The sequence below is a fragment of the Labeo rohita genome, chromosome 21 (assembly GCF_022985175.1).
Source record: "Labeo rohita strain BAU-BD-2019 chromosome 21, IGBB_LRoh.1.0, whole genome shotgun sequence".
Lineage (NCBI taxonomy): Eukaryota > Metazoa > Chordata > Actinopteri > Cypriniformes > Cyprinidae > Labeo > Labeo rohita.
The window spans coordinates 8,065,625-8,089,214 of record NC_066889.1 but is presented as its reverse complement, the minus strand read 5'-3'; the positions used below and the strand labels follow the sequence as shown (position 1 = coordinate 8,089,214).

General features: G+C 34.3%; 2 protein-coding genes across 2 annotated transcripts in view; one reads left to right on the top strand and one right to left on the bottom strand.

Moving 5' to 3' along the window:
- Positions 1-1,454: 1,454 nt before the first annotated feature.
- On the bottom strand, positions 1,455-17,813 carry ublcp1 (ubiquitin-like domain containing CTD phosphatase 1). Its single transcript, XM_051093376.1, has 12 exons — positions 17,705-17,813; positions 17,297-17,334; positions 16,976-17,142; positions 16,771-16,862; positions 16,482-16,567; positions 16,142-16,257; positions 12,629-12,727; positions 12,509-12,546; positions 7,582-7,680; positions 7,022-7,138; positions 6,320-6,447; positions 1,455-2,537 (listed from the first exon to the last, which is right to left on the bottom strand). The coding sequence occupies exons 3-12, from the start codon at positions 17,127-17,129 to the stop codon at positions 2,510-2,512; spliced, it is 957 nt and encodes a 318-aa protein (XP_050949333.1). The 5' UTR covers positions 17,130-17,142; positions 17,297-17,334; positions 17,705-17,813; the 3' UTR covers positions 1,455-2,509.
- Positions 17,814-21,425: 3,612 nt separating this feature from the next.
- The window catches only part of rars1 (arginyl-tRNA synthetase 1), an 81,051-nt gene continuing 78,886 nt past the window's right edge, over positions 21,426-23,590 (top strand). Inside the window, exons 1-2 of the mRNA XM_051093375.1 lie at positions 21,426-21,577; positions 22,143-22,280. Coding sequence (XP_050949332.1) covers positions 21,533-21,577; positions 22,143-22,280 — 183 coding nt within the window. The 5' untranslated portion in view covers positions 21,426-21,532. The remainder of the gene's footprint in view (positions 21,578-22,142; positions 22,281-23,590) is intronic.

The window sequence follows — 23,590 nt, the reverse complement described above, 5'->3', positions numbered from 1 at the left end:
TGTCCCTCAGAGCCACCTCATCCTGATTTATATATGTCTTTCTTTGCTTATTAATAAGGGTCTAGAAATTTTTAGAAAAAAAAAAAAAAAAATATATATATATATGATCAGTATTATACTGTACTGTTTTAACCTGTTCATTAATATCAGCTATGCTGTCATTGTCTCACACTTTAACAAACTTTTCCTGAGGCTTCTCCCTTTTGAGTAGCCTATGGTAGACAGGATGGAGACCACTGTGATCAGACGGTTTTTTTTTTTTTTTTTTTTTTTTTTTTGGAATGGGCATGTTTATGCCTAATCCCAAGTATTAATTTACAGATTCTTACAATCACTAGGACACATTTCTCAATACTAAAGTCACTTTTTCAAAACTCTTCACACAGTTCTCCTAACCATCTTTCAACTTGACACAGCAGTTCATTTCACATTCAACATGCACTAAAACTACCAAAACACTTTATTGGTGTCTCTAATCAAATCGTTCTTACATAACTTTAGCAAAGGTTTTTACCAAAAAAAAAAAAAAAAAAAAAACACTTGTCACTAACAACACAACCTAAAAAACACTAACAACATGTAGAATTATATGTTTTTTTTCTTTTCTTTTTGTTTCTTAGAAAACAAGAATGATACTCTCTACCATTTATAATTCACTGCATTATATTGTCCATGTTTACATTACAGTACATAATTATTCCTAAGTTTTCCTCTTTCATACAGATAGTAATGAAAGTGAAAGAGTAACACTTGTGAAGACTTGCGAAGACACAGCTACATGCAACTGCTTTGAAAGTATTTGATTTTTTTACATTCAAAATATTTTTATATGTGATATTACTGTAGAAATTTTTGTCATTCATTTTTGTACTGTGGTAGGTTCTGAGCTTGTATAGTACGTTAAGTTTTGGTGGTGTTTGTGTGGAGGTGACAGAAGAATTTCTGTAATTTTGGTTCAAATTCATGTAAATTTGGGGGGTTGGTGCTGTGGGGAGTTAAACAGAGGAAGAGGCCAAAAGGACATTTTTTTTTTTCCCCCTTATATCACAATGACGTTGTACTGTAATTTGTTATCAGACCACCTGTAAAAGCACTGTGAATCCTGTCTAGTGTTTAGTGCAATCAATAGCCTACTCCTCATACTGTGACTGTGAATTTATCAATTTTAAATGCTTTTATCCTAAGTGAATGAAGAATACAACAAGTGATTAATTATAAAAAAAAAAAAGGCAATGAACGTGAGTGCTAAGTCTCTCCCTCAGCTTCGGCCCTTTATCAGGAGTCGCCACAGCGGAGTGATCTGCACAGCTGATTTGACACCGAACATGAGTGATAAAGTGCTAGTAATACAAAGTTTCAGACATTAAGCAATAACCTTTCATAATAACTGTCATAATGTTAATATGTATAAGGATCAATGTCAAGGGCTGATATGTAACAAACCACACACACTGTAAAACCATTTCTCTTTAATTTACATTTAGGTTACATCCATAAATCCAATGCCCACATTTGAGTACCGACTGAAATGCAGTTAGACAAAATGCAATAATGTTTACATATGTTAATATCTACTGTCCTTGATGACAACACAAACTTGCAAAAACTGAAGGGGGATAAATATTAACAAGCTTCAATGCTATGACCTGGTAGATAAATAATAAACAAATAAATATTGATATTATTTGATATTAATAATAATAAATAAACATCTGTTAGGCTATTTTGACATGACTTCTTTATCTCCCTAGAATAATGTGACTGCTCTAGTGACCAAAAAAAAAAAAAAAACATACATCACTCTAACATTTAAGTTTTGTATTTTAAAAAAGTGCATGTAAACATGACAGTGTTCATTACTGTTCATTTGGAGAATTGTTTTTTATCTGCTGATAAGACAGCAAATTCATGTTCATCTATAAACCTCTTTTTTTTAATTTAGACCCATTCATACAGAATTATGGAGTCCAGAATTATTGCTTCTTTGAAGAAGACATGATCATTTATACTGGTCCTACAGAAGACATGGATCAATTACACCTTCCTGTAGCATTTAAATTCTGAGATTATAATTACATATACACACACGCACCATTCTTTCCACTGACTAAGATTTTGCAAAAAAAAAAAAAAAAAAATTACATAAGCATCATATGCTCTTTCAATCAGATGTTAATAATTTTCAAGTTACCACCTAATAAAAGTTGACATTAATTATAGGAAGAAGAATGTGTCAGGCAGGAAGTGATAAGAGGAGTGTCATGCTTTAAATGTAGTCACTGCTATTATATTTTGAATGGATTCATTGACCTTTTGAGGTAAACAGTGTTCTGAGGAATACAGGTGCTAAAAGCACGTTTGTCCTGCAGTAATGACCCACTGTAAAGAGATGCAAGATGAACAACACAAGATACAGAGAAGCTGATCTTTGAACCAACAGTTGTTCAGTAAGGATGGAGTTTCCAGCACCAAATCTTTCTAGACAGCAGCTTCGCCTCAGTCCAAGATGTCATTGATTCTGCTTCTTTGAGAGGTACCTGTTGGACAAGGAGACAAAATTATTAGGGTTGCAAAACACATTACACATTTGTATTGAATCAATTACATCTAGGGCTGTCAGTTCATTACAAATTGTAATCAAATTAATTACATGATGTGTCGATTAATTAATCGCAAATTACATTTGGCTGTGAAAATATCCCCAAAAGATTATTTAAAGCTATTTTTGTGTTAAATGAGAAAGTATTATAAATAGACATTACAAATAGTAGCTTTAGAAAGAAATATTCTATTTGATTCATCATAAAATGTATTACACATAAACGTTACAACGGCCTTACATAAATGAAAAATAAAAGAAGATAATTTGAGATACATCTCAGGGTTTTTTTTCCCCATTTATGTAATGAAAGTGACTGGTAACCAAAACAGCTTTCTTACCAATAGTCTTCAAAATACCTTGTTTAATACCTTTTTAATGATCCACCAAAGAATTTAGAAAGTAAGTTATTCAGGTTTGAGTAAATTATGACAATTAAATTTTTTTGGGTGAACTTTCTCTCTCTCTTTTTTTCTCCCTATTTTATTTATTTTATTTTGAATGATATAACACAATAATACTCTAATAAGAAACTAAAGCTGCCAGCAGGTGGCGGTAAATGTTTATAACTTTATAAGTCATTTATTCATTTATTTGATTTCATTCAGGAATTCAGTAAACAGCTCACTTTATGAATGGGCCTGTGAATCATTTGATTCACTTGATTCGCACATTATAAAGACACCTTCTTTTTTTTTTTTTAAATAAATATATACAATGCGCATGTCACAGTGCATAATCCCATAGTAGGCTAAAAATTATGTACATAAATGAAACTAAATTAACAAGTAATAATCTTGCAAATCAGATACATGCCAGCAAATAAAATTAAATATTACTCAAAGTTCAAATTTTAAAAACTTATAATTTTGTTTCTCTATTTAACAACATTAACTTACAATAGTGAAAGATGCCTTCCCTCAGGTGGATTGTATGTTTTCTAGCTAGCTGTGTTTACAATCAATAAACACGTCTTTGCATTTACCCAAACTGAGTCCCGCTCACTGTGAAGCAGGAGCGACCAGCTGGCAGAGGATTCTGCTTGGTCTTAAAGCCTTCCTGGAGTGGCTACGTTCGCAATTTAAACAATGATTTGGAAAAAGATTAATTCATTTGTTATTTGTATGGTCTAGTTGGTCATACGGTGTATGCTTGCAAGTACAAATACAATACGTGTATTTCACTAGATTTAAAGTGAGACATGTTTTTGTAAGCCTGTTTTATACAAAAGCTGGAGTTTTCCTTCAAAATAAAAGCTCTTACTGTTTCCATCAAAATAAAAGCTGTCTAAAACAAAAGTGCAGTATAAATTGCTGACAGCTGCCCATAGAACCGCTTGCGAGAAAGTTGTATAATTTTGCACACTGTTAGAGGACAGTCCCAACATTAATCACAGCAAGTTTGGAGTCTCTAACTCAAACTCTCTAGCTCACCACTTGTCCAAAATTTCAATAATTTTATGCTAATAACTTTTGAACCGTAAGCCACAGAGGAAAATTCTTTTTCCTCCTTATCCTTGGGTCATGCTGAGTCGAATGAATGCCAAAATTCAAAAATCGTAAGGTTTAGTTTTTTTTCTATAAATTTTTATTCGTAAAACCTACTTTTTAGAACTTGTCCTATACGGTTTGTCTGATTTTCACCAAAATTGGCTCAGATCATCTTCAGACCATGCTGGCAAAAATTTATGGAATTTAAGTTGATTAGTCAAACCATTCTCATATAACGCGCAAATGAATTCTACGAAAAGCACACAAAATGGTTGTGAGGCTATATCTCCGCAACGGTTTGGCGTATTGAGACCAAACTTGGTGTGTGTAATAACAAGCATGACCTGAGGCTACCTGCAGTGTTTCGGCACACTGTCAGGAGTTATGAAAAATGGCTATTTTTGCTTATAACTTCTGAATAGTTTGGCCAAAAAAAAAAAAAAAAAAAAAAAAAATTCACAAAACTGGTCTCTTTAGATTCGGTACATCAACCATACCTAATTTTCCCATGTCAGCCATTTTGGTTGTCGACCATATTGAATTTTGTCCAAAAATGCTATATTTTACGAACGCATTGACATATCGTTACCAAACTCGGTATGTGTCTTCGGCACCATGCCCTGACAGTACTCAAAAACTTTGGGGGCAGCACCACCTTGTGGTCAAAAGTTATAAAGAAATTTACAAAAATGCTAATAACTTCTGCTTACATTAGTCTATTGTAATGAAAGTGATCTCAATAGATTCTGTGGGTCATGCCGAGAATATTGACACCCATTATGCCAATATTAGCCAAACATCCTGTCCGCCATTTTGATTAATGTTGAAAACCTACTTTTTAGACCGTTAGTCTGATTTTCACCAAATTTGACTCAGATCATCTTCAGACCATGCTGGTAAAAAGTTATGGATTTCGTGTCGATATACGAAACGGCTCTCGTTTAGTGCATCAACAAATTTGCTGGAAAGATGCCAAACTAAATTAAGGCTGAGGCTCTATCTCTGCAAAGCTGTGACATATTGACACCAAATTTTATGTGTGCCAATTTCACCTCACACTGACCATGCCACATAGATTTGGTAACCTACTGGCCAGAAGTAATACACCATTCATCAAACATTAATAATGAAGTTTACAAAAATGCTAATAACTTTGGATTGCATTACACTATTGTAATCAACTTGGTCTTAAAATATTTCTTGGGTCATGCCGACAACATACATACCAAATATACCACAGTTGGCCGAACTTCCTTTCCACCATTTTGTACAAAACCTACTTTTTCAAACTCCTCCTAGACCGTTGATCCAATTTTCAACAAATTTGACTCAAATCATCTTCAGACTGTGCTGGCTCAAAGTTATGGATTTTGTGTCGATAGACAAAGCCATTTTCGTACAGCACCACTACAAATTTGAGGCATGATGCCAACATGGCTGTATCTCTGTAAAGGTTTGACAATGACACCAAACTTTGTGTGTGTCATTGTCAGCTCACACAGAACACATCACATCAATTTGATAACAGCGCCACCTGTTGGTCAATAATGATAACCCATTAAATCCTAAACATCCTAAAATGACTTTAATTACTCATTGTTGAAGTCGGTCTGTTGCTCCTTGCCGTGCTTAGCTCCTCATTCTGCCTCTTTTGTGCTTGGCCCCGCAATTGCTGCTTGCAGCTATATTTTTATTATTATTATTATTATATTCTAATTTGTTTGGTTTCCTAAAACACCAGTGTGAATGTAATTTAGACTGAGGCAGTATACTACAACTAAAAAGAGGATTGAGAAACTTAGTTTTTTTAAATATCGCAATAAATATTGTATCCTGGACTTCACATCGTGATATTATCATATCGTGAGATTTTGATATTGTTACATCCCTATGTTTACGTATTATATTATAGTTTTATTATATATATATAATTAATATATATATATATAGTTAATATATAACAAAAAAATAAATAAACATTTGCCTTGGCAACTAGCTAAAGTAAAATAAGTTTTTAAAATAATAATAATAATAATATTATTATTATTTTAAATAATAATAATATATATTATTATTATTATTATTATTAATTATTTCAATTAATATTTGTTTTATTTCAAGGAGCTTTAAAATCAGTACTCTACAAATCTCATTTCTCAAATCTCATATGTAGCTTTCATATTCTATTGCTGTGAATCACTATTAAAGTGAATATAGTCTTTCACTTTACCTTTCCCAGTGCTTGTGGTTGAGACCTGAGAAGTCATCGAGTTTAGCAATCTCCTTCAGATACAGAGACAGCTTGTAGAGTTCTTTGTCTTTCTCACGGTTTAAGTGTGCCTTCATGAACGGTCTGATCTGTGACCAATACATGGGAATGAATAAATATTTAAAAGCACTGATAATACCGATTCTAAAAAAGCAGACACAAAAATGACAGAAACAATTATTTGACAACACTAGTTGTGGAAGAAGAGGAAAAAAAAAAAATATCTGGTGCATTATGATTTTTTCTTTCTTTAACAAAATGGTTTTGAAAATTGAGTTGTTTAGACCTTCACCACAGCTGGCACTTATATATGCGCCGTATTCTGCTTGCTGTCAATTATCTTGCAAACACGCATTTAAATTTCCATAAAGGTTGGAAAGGTTGAGGTGAATTACTAGGGGTTCACTGCATAGGGCATGTGCAATTTATATATATATATATATATATATATATATAGTGACATATTACAATAAAGTAACTGTTTTCGTCTTTAATATATTTAAAAAACATTTAATTTACTCCTGTGATGAAAAGTTGCATTTTCAGCAGCAATTACTCTAGTCTTTAGCATCAGATCATACTTTGGAAATCATTCAAATACACTGATTTGGTGTTCAAGTAACATTTCTTCTTATCATTTTTAATCCATCCACTCTAGCATACCTTCAGTCCATTTTGTGGATTCATGAGAAAGTTTCTTCCGATGTCATCAAACATAATTGTGTTCTTCCTGTTGTAGAACTCACTATATTTACCCCATATGACTCCTAAAGGCTTCACCTGAAACATTATAAGTACACATTATGCACTAATACAACACTGGGGTTTAAAAGAAATAATTATTAATTAATTTCTACTATTAAACTGCACTGCCACTATCAGACAAGAATTTACAAATTTGAACTAAATTGAGATGGATAATGACACTACCTTTACAATACTGATACTGTTATTGAACTGAACTAAATTAATGTTAAACTGAGTTGAGCTGAATTATGACATTGTTACCTTCCTTAAAGCTGCTTATTGCTGAATTAAAATCCATTTCATAACTGATTAATTTTGCAACATGGACACACTTTTTTAAATAAGCTGAAACAAAACTGAACTAAATTGAGTTGAATAATGAGACAAATGTTTTTGTAGAGCTGCTTTAGAGTTTGAAATTGAGTTCGTTTCATAATTGATGAATTTTACATTAACAGTTATTGAGTATGTCTGACCTCTACAACTCCTCTTTTAGGTGTGTGCACAGTGATCATAGCTGCACTGTCCAACATGAAGGTGATCTTATAGCTTGGGTTGTCCGTCACCCCCAGTTCCTAAAAAACACAGATCCAATATTAACCAATATGTTAATGCAAGCTAAGTGGGCCAGACTTAACTATTTAACACAAAAGTACCATCATAACCTGAGGCACATTTGAGACTTGTGGGGGTACGGTTATGTACTCTCTTACTAAGTACTGCGTCGCTAGACGCCATGGGGAAAACAAATTTTTCTCTGAGTACTGAAGTCTTATTTAATAATGCAGCATAACTGCATAGGCATTGCTTCGTGCAGTAAATAAACCAACCAATGACAAGGCAGTGGAGCTGCATGAGCCTATGATTATTAATCCTGCCAGAGCACGCCGAAAGGGGTGCCGTCATCTGGCTATATAATCTGGCATTCTGGCATAGCATCCTCAGAAGGACCCGAGCATGTAAGCAGGCTTGTGCACAATTCAGAATTTCAGAATTGGCCGCCATTCAATTCATGAGTTGGAATTTGAATTGAATTGACTCCGCCCCACAGGAAGTTGAATTTGAATTGGAGTTGGAATGACAGGAAGTGGAATTAAATTCATGGCAATTCAAAGACATTCCACACAGTCATACAACAGAAAGAATGTGTTGAATCTCACATACAATTACATTAATTTTGTAATTTAATAGCATAATTTCATTACACATAACTAGTCACTCCTCAACCCTGCATACATTTTGTTCCAACATATAGATAATGATCAAATTCTTGAAATAAATTACTCCCTCAATGTTTGATTAGTTTTGTTTAAAATGTTATTTTCATTTCAAAGTAATCAAATAACACAAAGTCGTTGTAAATGCAGTTGTCATTTATTCCAATGCAAAACTCATTGAGCAACACTGTTGCATCTAATCCTCAATAGCTCAATAGTATAATTTTAAATACTTGGTTAAAGCAAAGCATTCTGGGATATGGAGTCATGTTCCATTGTGTTCCACAAAATTACAATTCCAGTAAATCAAACTTAATTATGTGTTCTGTGACTAGAGCTTTTAACATTCATTGCTGGGGGGAAACATTTCCTGTTAATGTAATCTGTACAAGTAGTTCAAACTAATATCATTTATAGAATATGTAATGAAATCATATCTGACATATATTGTAAAGCTTCATTGTTAAACACTTCACTTATGTATATGAATTTCTTTGAATTTGTATTGAATTGCAATTCTGCTTCCTTTAATTCAGATTCGAATTGTAATTCTAGATCCTGTTTTTGACATCAATTCAAATTCAATTCAAATTCAAGAATTGAATTGGAATTTAGGAGTCATTCTCAATTCAATTCTGAATTGTGCACAAGCCTGCATGTAAGGCAGGGATGTCAAGGTTGTAAAAGGGTTAGTGACAAAAAGGGGTTGGCAAGATGAGAAATTAAAAACTTGTTTCAAAAGCACCCATCAGGTATTTTAAAACATACAGTGTGTGTTTATGTTGATTTTATGTAATTAAAAATAACATATGCACTTTTTTTTTTTTTTTACAAAAGTTAAGACTGAATGTACATGAAAATGTCAAATGGTGTAACCGACAAAAAATGAGAAATATTAAATATTTTATCCACCTAGATGGCATGTAAGCTTAGTCATTCAAATAAACACTTCATTTTAAAATATCACACGAAAATAGATTTTATTAAAGTTAACTTTAATAAAATTAAAGTGACATTTTAATTTTTACTAAACATTTTAATGCGTGTTTGCTATATTTGGCAGGGTTAAATGCTGAAAACACCTCTGTTTTCTAAATCTTATTGTATAATTAAATAATAATTATAATTAAAATTATGTAAAAAATGTTAACCATATTATTATACTAAACTAGATGAATACATTTTAATATAAATTTTCCTGTACATAATTATATTTTTATGAAAAATACTGGTTACGCAAATTGACACAAACCAGTTACACCACTTGACCATGTTGCTTCTACAGCCAAAGGCCAAAATCAAGCATGACCGTCAAGTTCAGCTGAAGTGCTTTTTTTTTTTTCTTCAATGCTAAAAAAAATCCGGCAACACAAAATTATCATAGTGATGAACAGTAAACTCATGTCTCGTATTGTAGTTTTAATTTTCATATTGTAATTTCATATTGTATTGTCCCATGCATTGGGGAAAACAGGGTCTGTTATATCATATTAATTATAATATATCAGACATTTAATGAATTGTAATGTAAATTGTAATCTTTGGTTGATATTTTTTATTAGTGAATTTATGTTCAAATGTAGACACCCACTTCCTTCTCCTACATTATTAACCACTTAAAGGAGGAAAGCATTTCAAGATTTTTGTCCATATAATGGACTTCATTGGTGCCCCGATTTTGAACTTCCAAAATGTGGTTTAAATGCAGCTTCAAAGGGCTCTAAATGATCCCAGCCGAGTAAGAAGGGTCTTATCTAGTGAAACGATCGGCCATTTATTTATTTATTTTTTCGAAAAATAAAAATGTATGTACTTTTTACGCACAAAAGCTTGTGTAGCACAGGCTCTGGGATGCGTGTTCACGGGTCGTTTTGACGTTTCGTTAATTTTGAACGAATCTTTAATGTGACTCGGGAAGAACGAGTCGTCTCGGGGAGTGATTCGTTCAGTCGTGGATGCGCAACATCCTTTTAGGTTCTGTACTGGAATTAGTTCACCTGTTTCGAGTCTTCGGCTTCGAGTCGTTTGTTCATCTTATGGTGCTGTCACATGATGCTCATTTTGCTAAAATGAATGAAATGACTCAAAAAAAGATTAGTTCATTTTGCTGAACGAGACTCAAAGGTCGAGTCGGTAAAATGATCTGAACTTCCCATTACTATTACGAATCACATCTTTGAATAACCACAAGTTCATTGTCTGTGTACTCCAGCTCAAAAAGGTAGAGTATGTTGAAAAACTCCATGATATTTTCTCCTACCACGTCAGAATCGTCCGACATCGTTGTGCCTTTTTGTTTGTAAAGAGCATTTGACTTACTTGCACTTTTGCGTTTTTGTGCATTCGCTTTGTAAACACTGGGTCTGTGGTTCCGCCTACTTTCCGCGTGATTCAATAGTACGTAAACGCGCATCCCAGAGCCTGTGCTACACAAGCTTTTGTGCTTAAAAAGTATACAAATTTGTATTTTCTGAAAAAAAAATGACTGATTGTTTCGCTAGATTAGACCCTTCTTCTTCAGCTGGGATCATTTAGAGCCCTTTGAAGCTGCATTTAAACTACGTTTTGGAAGTTCAAAATCTGGGCACCAATGAAGTCCATTATATGGACTAAAATCCTGAAATGCTTTCCTCTTTTTGCCTTTCGTAAGAAAAAAAATCCATATTTAAACCTTTATAAACCGTAATCTTTAGCTTCTGCTATCTATCGCATTGCGTTCACTAGTGAGTGGCGTTCCAGCGGATGATGTAGAACATGGACTCAGCGTAAGCATCGGCGAGAATATGCTAATCTCGCCAGAACCAAGTTTTGTTTACAGAAAAGGAAAACCAATCTCCTCTTGGCTTATATTGAAATCCTTCTACTTTTTTCCCCCTTTACAAATCCTCGTTTTTGTACTTCTAATTTGTGACCAGTGTTTTGTTTTGCTCTCTCTACAATTCCGTGTTTGTCACTTCTCACCAGAGCTTATGGTACATCCTACGTCATCCACTGGAACGCCATTCTCTCATGAACACAAGTACTACAGTTAGCAGAAGCTAGAGATGACGGTTTTTAAACTTTAAATATGGATATTTTGCTTACAAAACCACATTGATTCACTTCAAGAGGCCTTTATTAACCCCCGGAGCCATCTGGAGCACTTTTTTATGATGGATGGACGCAGTTTATTGTACTTCTATTGGACTATTGAATATCACCCATTCACTGCCATTATAATGCTTGTAAGAGCCTAAACATTTTTTTAATGTAACACTGATTGTATTCACCTGAAAGAAAAAAATCATATGCACCTTGGATGGCTTGAAGGGAAGTAAATCAGGTGGTCATTTTCATTCTTGGGTGAACTATCCCTTTTAAAAAATTAAGTGAATGGAATAGAAATATGCATTAAAGCTAAATCAAAACATTTCAAAAACACAAATGTTGTGCAACATAATTATTTTATCCTATACTTAAAAAGCTTCAATAATAAAGTTGTAGATAAAGAACCACTTCCTCAAAAAAAAAAAAAAAAAACAGCACTTGAAAATAGTTTCAAATAGTAGGTTAGTTTATATTACATCTTTAATCAGCATCATAAACTAGTGTTATTTGACTAAATTGGCCCCTAACAGAAAGGCTTGTAATAGGAGTCAACCGGCTGTGTAACCGGTTACACCACTTGACATTTCAATTTAAAATCAAATTTGACAGGCATCATCATGGACACCTAAGTACGTACACGGCCTTGCTGGGAATATTTCAAATGAAATTTTTTTAAAGTTAATACTCATTTTTATAATATTAATGAATTATCAATGTATTCCTGAGGTCATACCATTTGACATGTATACCTAAGAATACCTGACCGTACCCTAAAAATGTCAAATAATCACATTTTAAAGAGAGTTACTAACCTTTGCATGCAGCAGTTAGTATCACAAGATGTCCTCCTCTGTGATATAATTTCCTGTCACATAATTTTCTTTCAAAATATTAACAAAATGGCTCCTTGAATGGTGGTTAAATAAGGCTTTAGTAATAAGAAAAAAGGAGTTTTCCCCATAGCATCTAGAGACGCAGTACACAGTACGCAGAGTGAAGTATTGATAGGGAGCCCTTTCAGCGCATCAGAACATTTATATGCATTATGGTTGAAGTGTTCTATTATAATGTGGAAAACAAAATATATAAATGGACCTACTTTCATTTTAGCATCAATCCACTTCATACTTGTTGCAGCTGAAAAGAGAAACAAAAGATCTGAGTTCTTGAGGGTCAGGAAAAGATGCTGCAAAACTTAATTGTCTAGATAGATACTTACACCAAATGACAATATCATAGTCCTCATATGCTGATGCTAGAAATTCATGTAAGTATGGTCTCATCAGCTCCTTGCCTGTTTCTGCACATGACTTATGATCTACATTTATAGAAAAAAAACAAAAACAAAACAAACAAAAAAAATATATAATAAATAAATAACAATATACACTACAACGCACACAGATTATACACTGACCAAAATTATAAACGCAACACTTTTGTTTTTGCTCCCATTTTTCATGAGCTGAACTCAAAGATCTAAGACCTTTTCTATGTACACAAAAGGCCTATTTCTCTCAAATATTGTTCACAAATCTGTTTAAATCTGTGTTCTCTCAAAACTTGCGACATCTGTGGCATTGTGCTGTGTGATAAAACTGCACATTTTAGAGTGGCCTTTTTATTGTGGCCAGCCTACGGCACAACTGTGCGCAATAATCATGTTGTCTAATCAGCATCTTGATATGCCACACCTGTGAGGAGGATGGATTATCTTGGCAAAAGAGAAGCGTCCACTAACACAGATTTAGGTCAAATAAAAAAAAAAATAGAGACAATACTAATTTGCCAAAAAGGGAGAGAATACGGTCACTGTTCCCATTATTGCAATGTTTCCAGTATTAATCTGTATCATTAAATTAGTTTTAATAATATTGGTTATGTACATGACGGCAGAAGCAGATGCAGAAAAATAAAATGCATTTTATTCTACTGTTCTGATGCTCCCTGCCATGCTTGCTTAGCTTGTCACTTTGTTTCTGACATGCTTGGCCCCAGTAATTACTGCTTGCAGCTGTTTGCCAGTATAAATGATATTATCAGGGTGCATATTTTGGGTGGAGAATCCTCTCAACAGCCTCTCTTCAGCTTGTAACAATGTGAGGGGAGACTCTCTGTTTAGAAATATTGGTAAACTATTATTTTGACAATTGCAGGCCTCAATACCCTTCTCATTTCCTTGCTAAGAGTGCCACCCAACCTATTGAGTTTACTTTTTGGCAGTGCTTAGCAAATCTCTATCTGGATAGCAGTAGTACTTTGAGGGGAAAAAAAAACCTAAACAGCCAAAATAGTCATCAAAGATGAGGACACTGAGGATAATTAAATATTAAATATCAGCTGAGCCAAATTGTATCTGAATATTAAAAGGTAAAACCAGATGTTTTATCAGATTATCTCACTCGAAAAATTTGACAATTACAAGCTGCAAATTTTGGGCATTAGTTAGATGAGATGGACTGGACTGGATGTGGAAGACTGGTCAGCGATGACAAGACGATATTGTACTCCAGAGTGTCTGTTTAGGCTTGATAATGAAAAAATAAATAAATAAATAAAAAAATAAAATCGCTTCCAAATCTGAAATCAGGCACTTCTTATAAATTTTAAATTTCGATTCCTCTTATCGATTCCTTTGTGCGCATTTTATGACTTTTAACCATTCAAGAACAAGACGACTTGCATGTCCTTCTAAACTGCACAAACACCCAAAGCACACACACAGAAAAAGTGGTTTTAATGTGATTTTAAATCATTGAAGTTAAGAAGACCCACGTGCTGTTTTCTCTGCTGCACACACATTCAAGACATGTGCACAGAAAGCTCAGTCTCAGACTGTATAGTGTGTGATATACAGTCCTTTTCCATGCGTTTTTGCATTTATGAGGACAAATACACACAACACGTCAAAATATCCAGTCGGTTATGCCTTAAGTAAATGTAAATAGTTGAGAAAGTAAATGCATGTATAATAGTATATTGGATCCGTGCAGCTTTTGAAGTGACAGCGGCCTAGTACTCCTGCTCCCATCTCTATAATAACATTAATCAAACATAACACACAAAATTCACTCGCTGTTCTTGAATGAATAACTCTTGTAACTATATTTATAATGCATATTTATTATGGTTTCTGTACCTGAATACCTGACAATCTTAAAAACGGTTTATTTCAATCGTTAATTAATTTGTTCAGTTGTATTTATTTGTGTTAATTAATTAATTAATTAATTCATTTTTAATTAGTGAGTGTCTTGTCTTTAATAATGCTTAAAACTTCTATTAGTTAGGTTAGTTGTTTTTGCTATGGTATTTTTTAACTATACTAAGGAACTGTAAAAGTTCCTTGTGTAAGTGTTCTTTAGCCTGTTGATTTTTGTTTATACTATTCAGCCACAATAAACTGTTAATAATAATAAATTATTATTATTATTATTATTTTATTGTTTTTTTTTTATTTATTTATTTTTTTTTTTTACCTTATTGGAATCAGAATTAGGAATCTATAAGAATCGGAATCAATAAGCAGAATCTGAATCAGAATTTTCAAAAATCCCAACCTTAGTGTCAGTATGATGCTGAGCAAAGAAGCAACAACAAATCTTATTGGCTGGAGGCCTGTGAATGACAATATAATTACCACCAGGTTCCTCTTACGACATGCAAAAACCACTGTTGTCCAAGTATATGCACCAAGCAGAATGTCATTAGTGAAGTGAAGTGAAGTGAAGTGAAGTGAAGTGAAGTGAAGTGAGTTGATTTGTGATGTCATTGTGCTTTGTGGAGATGCACAAATCGGTGCCAGTCGGCAGGGATTGGAACATGTCATTTGCCCATACGGCATCAGCCGCCATACTACAAGAAAGGACTGATGAAGACAGACAGATTATTAAAGAACTGACTGGAATATTGAGCAATGTCAATGCACCCATCAGAGATAAGGACGGGAATATAATTACAAAAAGAGCGCAACACCAGCACTGTGTCAAAAACCCCCAGGGATTTCTCCCTTGAAACTACAAGTAAAAACAGAATCAAATCACAAATGACGAGGTAGAAGAAGCGCTGAAAACAAGAGTGACAAGGTAGCAGGTCATGATCAGCCTTGTAGCACAGATGGACAGAGAAGAGAGCTTAAAATAAGTAGGCCTATCTCCTAAAAACAAACAAACAAATAATCAAACACTCTCATGGGCAGAAAATAAAACCTGGTTCATTTGAATGGTCAGAGTTATAAAGTATGTATGAAATTAAGATGTATGAAATTGTATTTGCTGCATTCTCATTTTCTGCAGTGTTTTAGTTGAAGTATCAAACTCAGAAGTATCAAATGCATTGCATCAAAACTTTGCTGCTCAGTGTTTTTGCTACTGTTGTTAAAATAACTGAATCTGCAGCTCTTGTAGCGCTTTCCGTGTTAAGCGGGATAGAATCAACATGCACAGAGTGTAAAAAGGCTTGAATGAAGGTAGTTGGTTCTAGATAAAAATATTAGAGAAAATAACGCAGAAAGACCATCACTATAAACAATGCTGTGTGCTTCTGGTGTTTAGAGTTATGTTTTTTTTTTTTTTTACACACTGCTGACTTTAAACTGTAGAAACTGTAAAATGGTGCTACCATTGTCAGTATGTTTGGCAGTCCAGTTAGATTTGAGGACGCCTGGGCTAGATGGATTCACTCATAGCTACATACATAATTAGAAGCATGTGTTTGGATTTTAAAGACTCACCAAAAAGTGTATAGTCAATATCTAGAACAAGCAATCTTTTTCCTGGTCTTGGGGTATTTAACTCCTCAACTTTATAGTCTTTTACCCGACGAGCTATCTTGGCCAAATTCTCCTCTCTGTATGAAAACAAAATAACAATTATTTGATGAATAGAAAGTTAAAAATAATAATAATAATAATAATAATAAAAACACACACACACATTTGTTTGAACTATTGTAACATTATAAATGTCTTTTGATCAACTTAATGCATCCTTACTGAATAGAAGTATTCATTTATTTAACAAGAACTGACCCTAAACTTTTGAAAGTAGAATAAATAACTGGGTGTCACTGGCCTGTTTTCAACCTCAGTCACTTCCTCTTCAATGTCAAAGTCATTGACCACATCATCATTTTCTGGTGGAGGCGCTAAGACATCTTCCTAAGAAAAGGAAACAAAAAAGTTATACAATCCTGCACTGCACAAACAACTAAACTTATGTTATGAATACAGAAATCTTTAAAACTATATACCATTTATACCATAAAATCTAACCAAAAAAAAAAAAAAAAACATTGAGAGGCTACATCATTTTATTTAACAGCTTTCAGAAATATATGATTAATTCCAATAGTATTGCCTACCAGACTTTCCTCTCTGGTGCCCATCATCATAATTTTGGTATTGGGCTTCAACTTCAAGTCACCCAGTTTGACATCATCATCTGCTGGTTTACCTGGCAGAATAAGAGTTAAACAAAAACTTGTTACAAGTTGTTGTTGTTTTTTTGTTGTTGTTTTCACTTTGCATACTGTGTATCAGATAGTGTCTGTTTTCAATGCCTTTCACCTTTCACTTTCAATCCCAGAAGCTTCTGTCGTTCTGGGAGAACTCCTGTGAGAGATTTAATGGACTGTTTCAGATCCAACACGGTGTCCTCCTCAGACAATGTGCTGATGGAGTACTCCTGTCCACCCCACTTGATAATAACCGAAACAGACATGCTAGTGGGCAATCTGTGAAAGATTTTTTGGTTGTATTATTTGTTCATTATAGGGGTTATATATATGTATAATTATCTGTCAGCTTGTCAGAAATACAATGAAGCTTTATACATATACATATACATATACATATACATATACATATACATATACATATAGATGTTACCTTGGCAACGCTACACCATCAGCAACAGAAGTAGTCCACTGGTCAAAACACAACAAAAAATGGGTCAGGTGCTACATTACGGTAAAATAAATAAATAATAATAATAATAATAATAACAATAAAAACCACAAACTAGTTGATTTATTTGTAACTACTAATTGAATTACTTGTTTTGCTATTATTTTCATTATTGGCATATTGCTTTAGTGAACAAGCATGCATTAGCCCCTTAGCTTTTAACTTAAGCTTTTTTTTTTTCCTGTGTAATGCATTAGTCATATTAAGTCTAAATAATTGTAAACACACCACTAACTTCTCGATTAATTTCATCCAAGCTATCTATATCAGACCGAAATGAAAGATAATAACAGTAATAATAGGTAAATCCTGTAAAGGTTTCTCACTTACATAAGATCCAGTTCATTCAAAGCTCAAGCTGACCGCTGCATGTTCTTCTTCTTTGGGCTTATGACAGCCTGACTACTGCGACCGCTGTACCTACTGCCACCTGCTGTTCAGAGTAGATTAAATAAATATATTTTCTGGGAGATTTTTTGTGAGTTCGCGAATCGGTTCTTTACACATTTCATTTAAAGGGTCCGATTCCCGTTTTTTTTTTTTTTTTTTTTTTGTATTTGCTAACAAGCGTTGTTCAATACAGAAGCCACATTTTCAAAACTGTTCATACAGACTGCATTACCTACATATATCTTGGACAAACAGTTGATCTCACCTCCAAAACTCACTCAGAACAAAACACTTCATATGGGTCTCAAAATAAGAAAAATGAATGAGAAAAACAGCACCCTACCTAAGCATATGGCCATGAACACACCTTATTGAACAAACCTTATTGTTGACAAACTATATACCAGCAGATAAGAACATGCAATAAGAAATGCATTATGTGATATTAAAAGGACCAACTCCATACAGGCAAACAGATGTGCCCAGAACACAATGCATTAAATACACGTTTTCCTCCCATAGAAAATCAATATAAATAAAACACAATGATATAAAAGGGCTGTAGAGATTATTCTATATGAGAAAATGATAATATACGCAGCATTGCATTTATTCTGGGCTCACCTGCTTGTCTGTAGTTGTTTTAGTAATGAATAGGAGCATGCTGAGTTTAGTCTTTATCATCTTAATCTGTTATGCCACATTATGCCACGTTTTGCGGAGGAAAACACTATATAGTCTACATAGACATTATATACTGTATATCGAATTCGATCTTTTAATAGCACTTTTAATAGTCTTAACACATTAAGCCGTAGCAGAGAGTGCAAGTGGCGATTGTGAGTGACATTGTAATTCAGTTTCTTTTTCTTGTCTTCACCACCTGGCTACTGTTGTAAAATGGTGAGAGATTCAACTAAAAAAATAATAATAAAATAAAATTAAAATTAAAAAGACTGCACATGACATTACTTGCAGAAGTGCAGACGTCTGAGATTGCAGGTCTGAAAATACAAGTGCATCTCTGCAGCCAGAGCCTATTGCAATCCCAAGACATACAGGACAGGTAAACAGTAGACTGTGAGTGTGAATATAAATGTGTGCATGTTTGTCATCCCTGGGTTGTACTGGCCGAGGTCACAGCAGCCATACCTGGGATATTTTGTGATGTTTAAGCAACCAAACCAAACTCTGATATGAAGAAAAAATATTTGAAAATATTTTGATTACTGCAGAGACAAGTGGGTCAAATGGGTGGAGCTTGACCTAGTTAAGCTCCACCTCTGTGGATTTGATGTATAACTGTATGAAGCTTGACCAGGGCTGTGCCTGTGTTTCACTTCTTTCCATGCCTTCCTCTTGCTAAGTTCCCTTATCTTATTGACTTAGATGTACATTGATGATTACATTGCATGAGTGCCCACTACTAGCAGAACCCTTGCAATGGGCTGAATTGGAATGTCCTCAGCCCTTGAATCGGTCTCTCCATATTATCTCAGTGAGCTTTCATTACATTTTATGCATGCACAGTAATTTAGCATTTTCAGCTTCTGAAACACAGTGCACACAGAGAGTGTTTCAAAACAAAAATGCCATTTTTGGATTAATGAAGATGTAGTCTTACAGTTTTTTTTTTATTATTATTATTAGTTTGGTACTATTTTCATAAGTAAGGTGTACATTTTCAAAACTCTTAGTACAAAACCTTAAAATGATCACACTTGTAACACAACTAGTCATTCTTTCAAAACCTGATTTAATGATTTTATTGTAGTTGCACATATTTTCATTACACATAATATTGTTTCAGCACACAAGATCATTGCGATATGTATTGAGAACATTTGGTTTAATCACAAAAACAACAGTAAGATCTCCTTTCAGTTTAGTACTATTAACAATCAGTTCATTCAAGAACATACAATGCAAGGTACATGTTTCAAATCACCTGTGTTGCTGAAATGATTACAGTAAAACAGGCAATAACTGTCATGTAAAATACACTTATATTATCTGCATTGCATATCTCACATGAAATCCATTTAATTTCCCTCAGTAATCTGCCTTCATGTTTCTACATAAAACGAAATCTACTTTGCGTGTTGCATCTGCGTGAGACTCTTACAAACTTTGCTTAAAGATGAACAGTATTTACTGTAGCTTGGGAGCGACGTGTTGGAGACCTTTGATCGACGGTATGCTCTAGCTGAACTTTTCAGATGAAGGGCGAGGTATAGTAATGCACAGACTTGGTACCATGGTAATGCTTCTATATACAGTATCACATGGCATAATGTAAAATGCTGTATTTGATGCCATCTGTCTCCCTTTATCTGATACATCACACACACACGCATACACACACATGTTGTGTTTCCATGTTTTATGGAGACATTCCATAGGCGTAATGGTTTTTATACTGTACAAACCGTATATTCTATCGCCCTACACCTACCCTACACCTAAACCTAGCTGTCACAAAAGACTGTGCACACTTTTACTTTCTGAAAAAAAAAAAAAAAAAACTCATTCTGCATGATTTATAAGCATCTTTCCTCTTGGGGACCTAAAAAAATGTCCCCACAAGGATAGTAATACCAGTAAATTTTGACCATGTGGGTACCTTTGGTCCTCATAATGTGATAAATACACACACACACACACACACACACACACATACAGAAACACAGAGGTTTTCCTATCATTATGGTGGCCATAGGAGTAATGGGTTTTTAACTGTATCCCTCTACACTAGCCCTATTCCTAAACTTACCCTTACAATTTTTTTTTCTCTCATAGGGCCCAAAAAAGGACAATGATTTCAGATATTGCCATCTTTGTGGGGACATTTACTGTGCCTGAACCACACACACACACTTGCAAAATTGTGATTATCATCTTAGATAAATTACTTTTAGTGTTGAGTCTGTATATATATATATATATATATATATATATATATATATATATAGATGCAATAGTTAATCACTGATTAACTGTAAACAAAGCTTTGTGAAGCACCAAGGCTTTCTACTCAACTGTAAAATGAAAAACTGAGCATAAATTTAACTTCTCAAAATACTTGATTAATGTCTTTTACAAACTGCGAATCGCAATGCTCTTTCCCTCACTAATTCCGTTAAGTACACAACCTTTTTTTTTTTAATTAATTTTTTATTTCTTATTTTGTTTTAAATTAAAGTGTGTAATGTTGTGATTCTCCACGTAGTTGCTTGGTTTGGTTGATGGCTTACGACTCTTCATCTTCTTCTTCTATTTACATTTATTCCCAAATATACATATTATATAAATATTTATAAATATGTAATAAATTTGAGAGAGTAGGAAGCTGACTGAAGTACACTAAAGAGGGTTTTTATTTGGTGGTTTCGATTGATGGAGCTTTCTCTGCAGCATTATGGGTAATGTAGTTTAGTTTCTCATCAGGAGTCCTGCTGTTAAACAATCAGAATCAATACAGGCTGATGTCTTCAACAGAAAGATAAACCATAGATCAACAACCTCGTAGCTCACAGTATGTCTGTAAACGCTTGTAAGTTATCGTTCAAAACCAATTACGATATGGGGAAATTAACTCGCCACAGTTTTCACTTCCGGGACCTAAACGTTGCTCCACAAATCGTTCAGAACTGCTGGAAAGCGGAAGTGAGGTGTTAAAGCCGGTTAAAGCAGTTCTTCCTGTTGGAGAAGCGTACAGGTTTAGACTTTGTTTCTGTTTGTACCTTACTCTCTTCGGGGGAAAAAAAAATGGGTGATCCCGTTGCCAACTATACATCCCGACTTCAGGAACAGGTGAGCTTTGCATTTAAACGTTAAAAAGTTTAGAAGTTGTGTTCTTACATTCACGTGTTTTCGAGCTCTGAAGTGGAAGACTGAAGCACGCATGCAGGTCATGATGATTATTCTGTTTAATTCAGTTCAAAACTACAACGTGTGTAGGTGTGTTTGACTTTTACTTGACAAATAGGCATGAACTGTCAACCATAGGGAAGGAGGATTGTGAACAACTGCTTTTTCAGCAAAGTTTTGATAATGTAATTTAGAGGCCCTAGAAATTCATGCTTCAAATATGATACTGCATGCTTTAAATGGAAAGAACCCAAAGTATGCTATCTCTGAGCAATGAGCCAATTGGTAAGGTATGGACTGGTAATCACTTTCCCATTCAGAGTGAAAAAAGGGTTGTGTGTAATAAACAATGCCATTGTGATGTGTAATTACAGTATGACACTGTTCATGCCATTATTAGTTTCAATTTTGAAGTACGTCCTTGTAACTAAGGTACATGGTATCTGATGTTTAAGATATTTGTTCTTTGCTTACTTCAGATTTTCTTTGGTTTTAATTTGGCATACAGGAAAAAGAAATCAAGTTACTCCAAGATGAAATAGAGAGGCTGAGAGATCCACAGGAGATGAACTTCACATCTTCACAGCTGGATGAGTTGCGGGAGGAGAATTCCCGTCTGAAGTATCGCCTCAACATCCTGAAAAGAGTGAGTGTGATGTCCTTTTTCTTAATGGGATGATTGCTATCTTTGTAGTGTGGCAGAGTTTGACCTCTGCAAAGACAATCTCATGTTCAGCGCAATTAAAAGTCATATCATACATTTTACACATTAAACTAATGTTAGTATAGTCTTTGTGCTAATCTAAGAGTAAAATTTGGTAACAATTTGGGTGTGTTAGGAACACGTTTTACTAAAAAAAATGTGCTGTTTGTGGACATTTCAATTGCATTCCTGTACGTTGTTCTGTAAAGCTTGTTTTTGCAAAACATTGTTTCTCTGTTACAGAATCAAAAAAATATCTGCACTGAAATGATGCATGGTAGCCGTAGTTATTGGCATTTTTCATTCATTAGTATCTGTTGATATTGGATATTTAAAGGGGTAGTTCACCCAAAAATGAAAATTCAGTCATTAATTATTCACCTTCATGTCGTTCCAAACCCGTAAGACCTTCGGAACACAAATTAAGAGCTTTCTGACCCTGCATAGACAGCAACCCAACCGACATGTTCAAGGCTCAGAAAGGTAGTAAGGACGTTGTTAAAATAGTCCATGTGAAATCAGTGGTATAACTGTAATGTTATGAAGATACAATAATACTTTTTGTGTGCGAAGAGGGAAAAAAAAAAAAAAAAAAAAAAAGTGAAAATTTCTTCTCTTCTGTTTCAGTCTTCGCCACGCGTTAAGGAGAGCACCATGGCATATGCGTGTGGTACTGGTGAGGAGCCGGGTTCTGACGTAGAACCCAGATGTGGTGCGCCTTGTTTACAAGCAGATAAAAACAGTACACAAAACAGTTTTTGTAAACATGTCTGAAGATTTCGACAGAGAGTATATTGACTGAAAGAGATTGTTCTATGTGAGAACGGCAGTTCCTGTGCCAGCAGCACCACACGCATATATTGATTGTGGTAGTCTCGTAAGCACACGCTGAGCTAGGGCTGGGCGATAATTCAATAACGATAATAAGTTGCATTTATTATCTCAATGTGGCACAGACGCCCCTGGAAAAACCGTTATGAGCGCAGCTGCCACGCGCCTGCATTTGAAATAACGAACTTGAGCGTGCAAAAGACGCGATACGTGAGCGGCTCTGTCACGCGAGCATTAAACAGCGCTGTGAGATCCAGTGTGAAACACTTGAATTCAGTGATGAACACAAATGACAGTCAGAAGGCTTTTCAATCTACACATCGTCATCATTTACCATGGATTTACTGTAGTAACACTCACTGCATCATGGTACTGTGGTAGCAATGTGGGATATTCACACTGAATTTTATTACAGGAGTAAT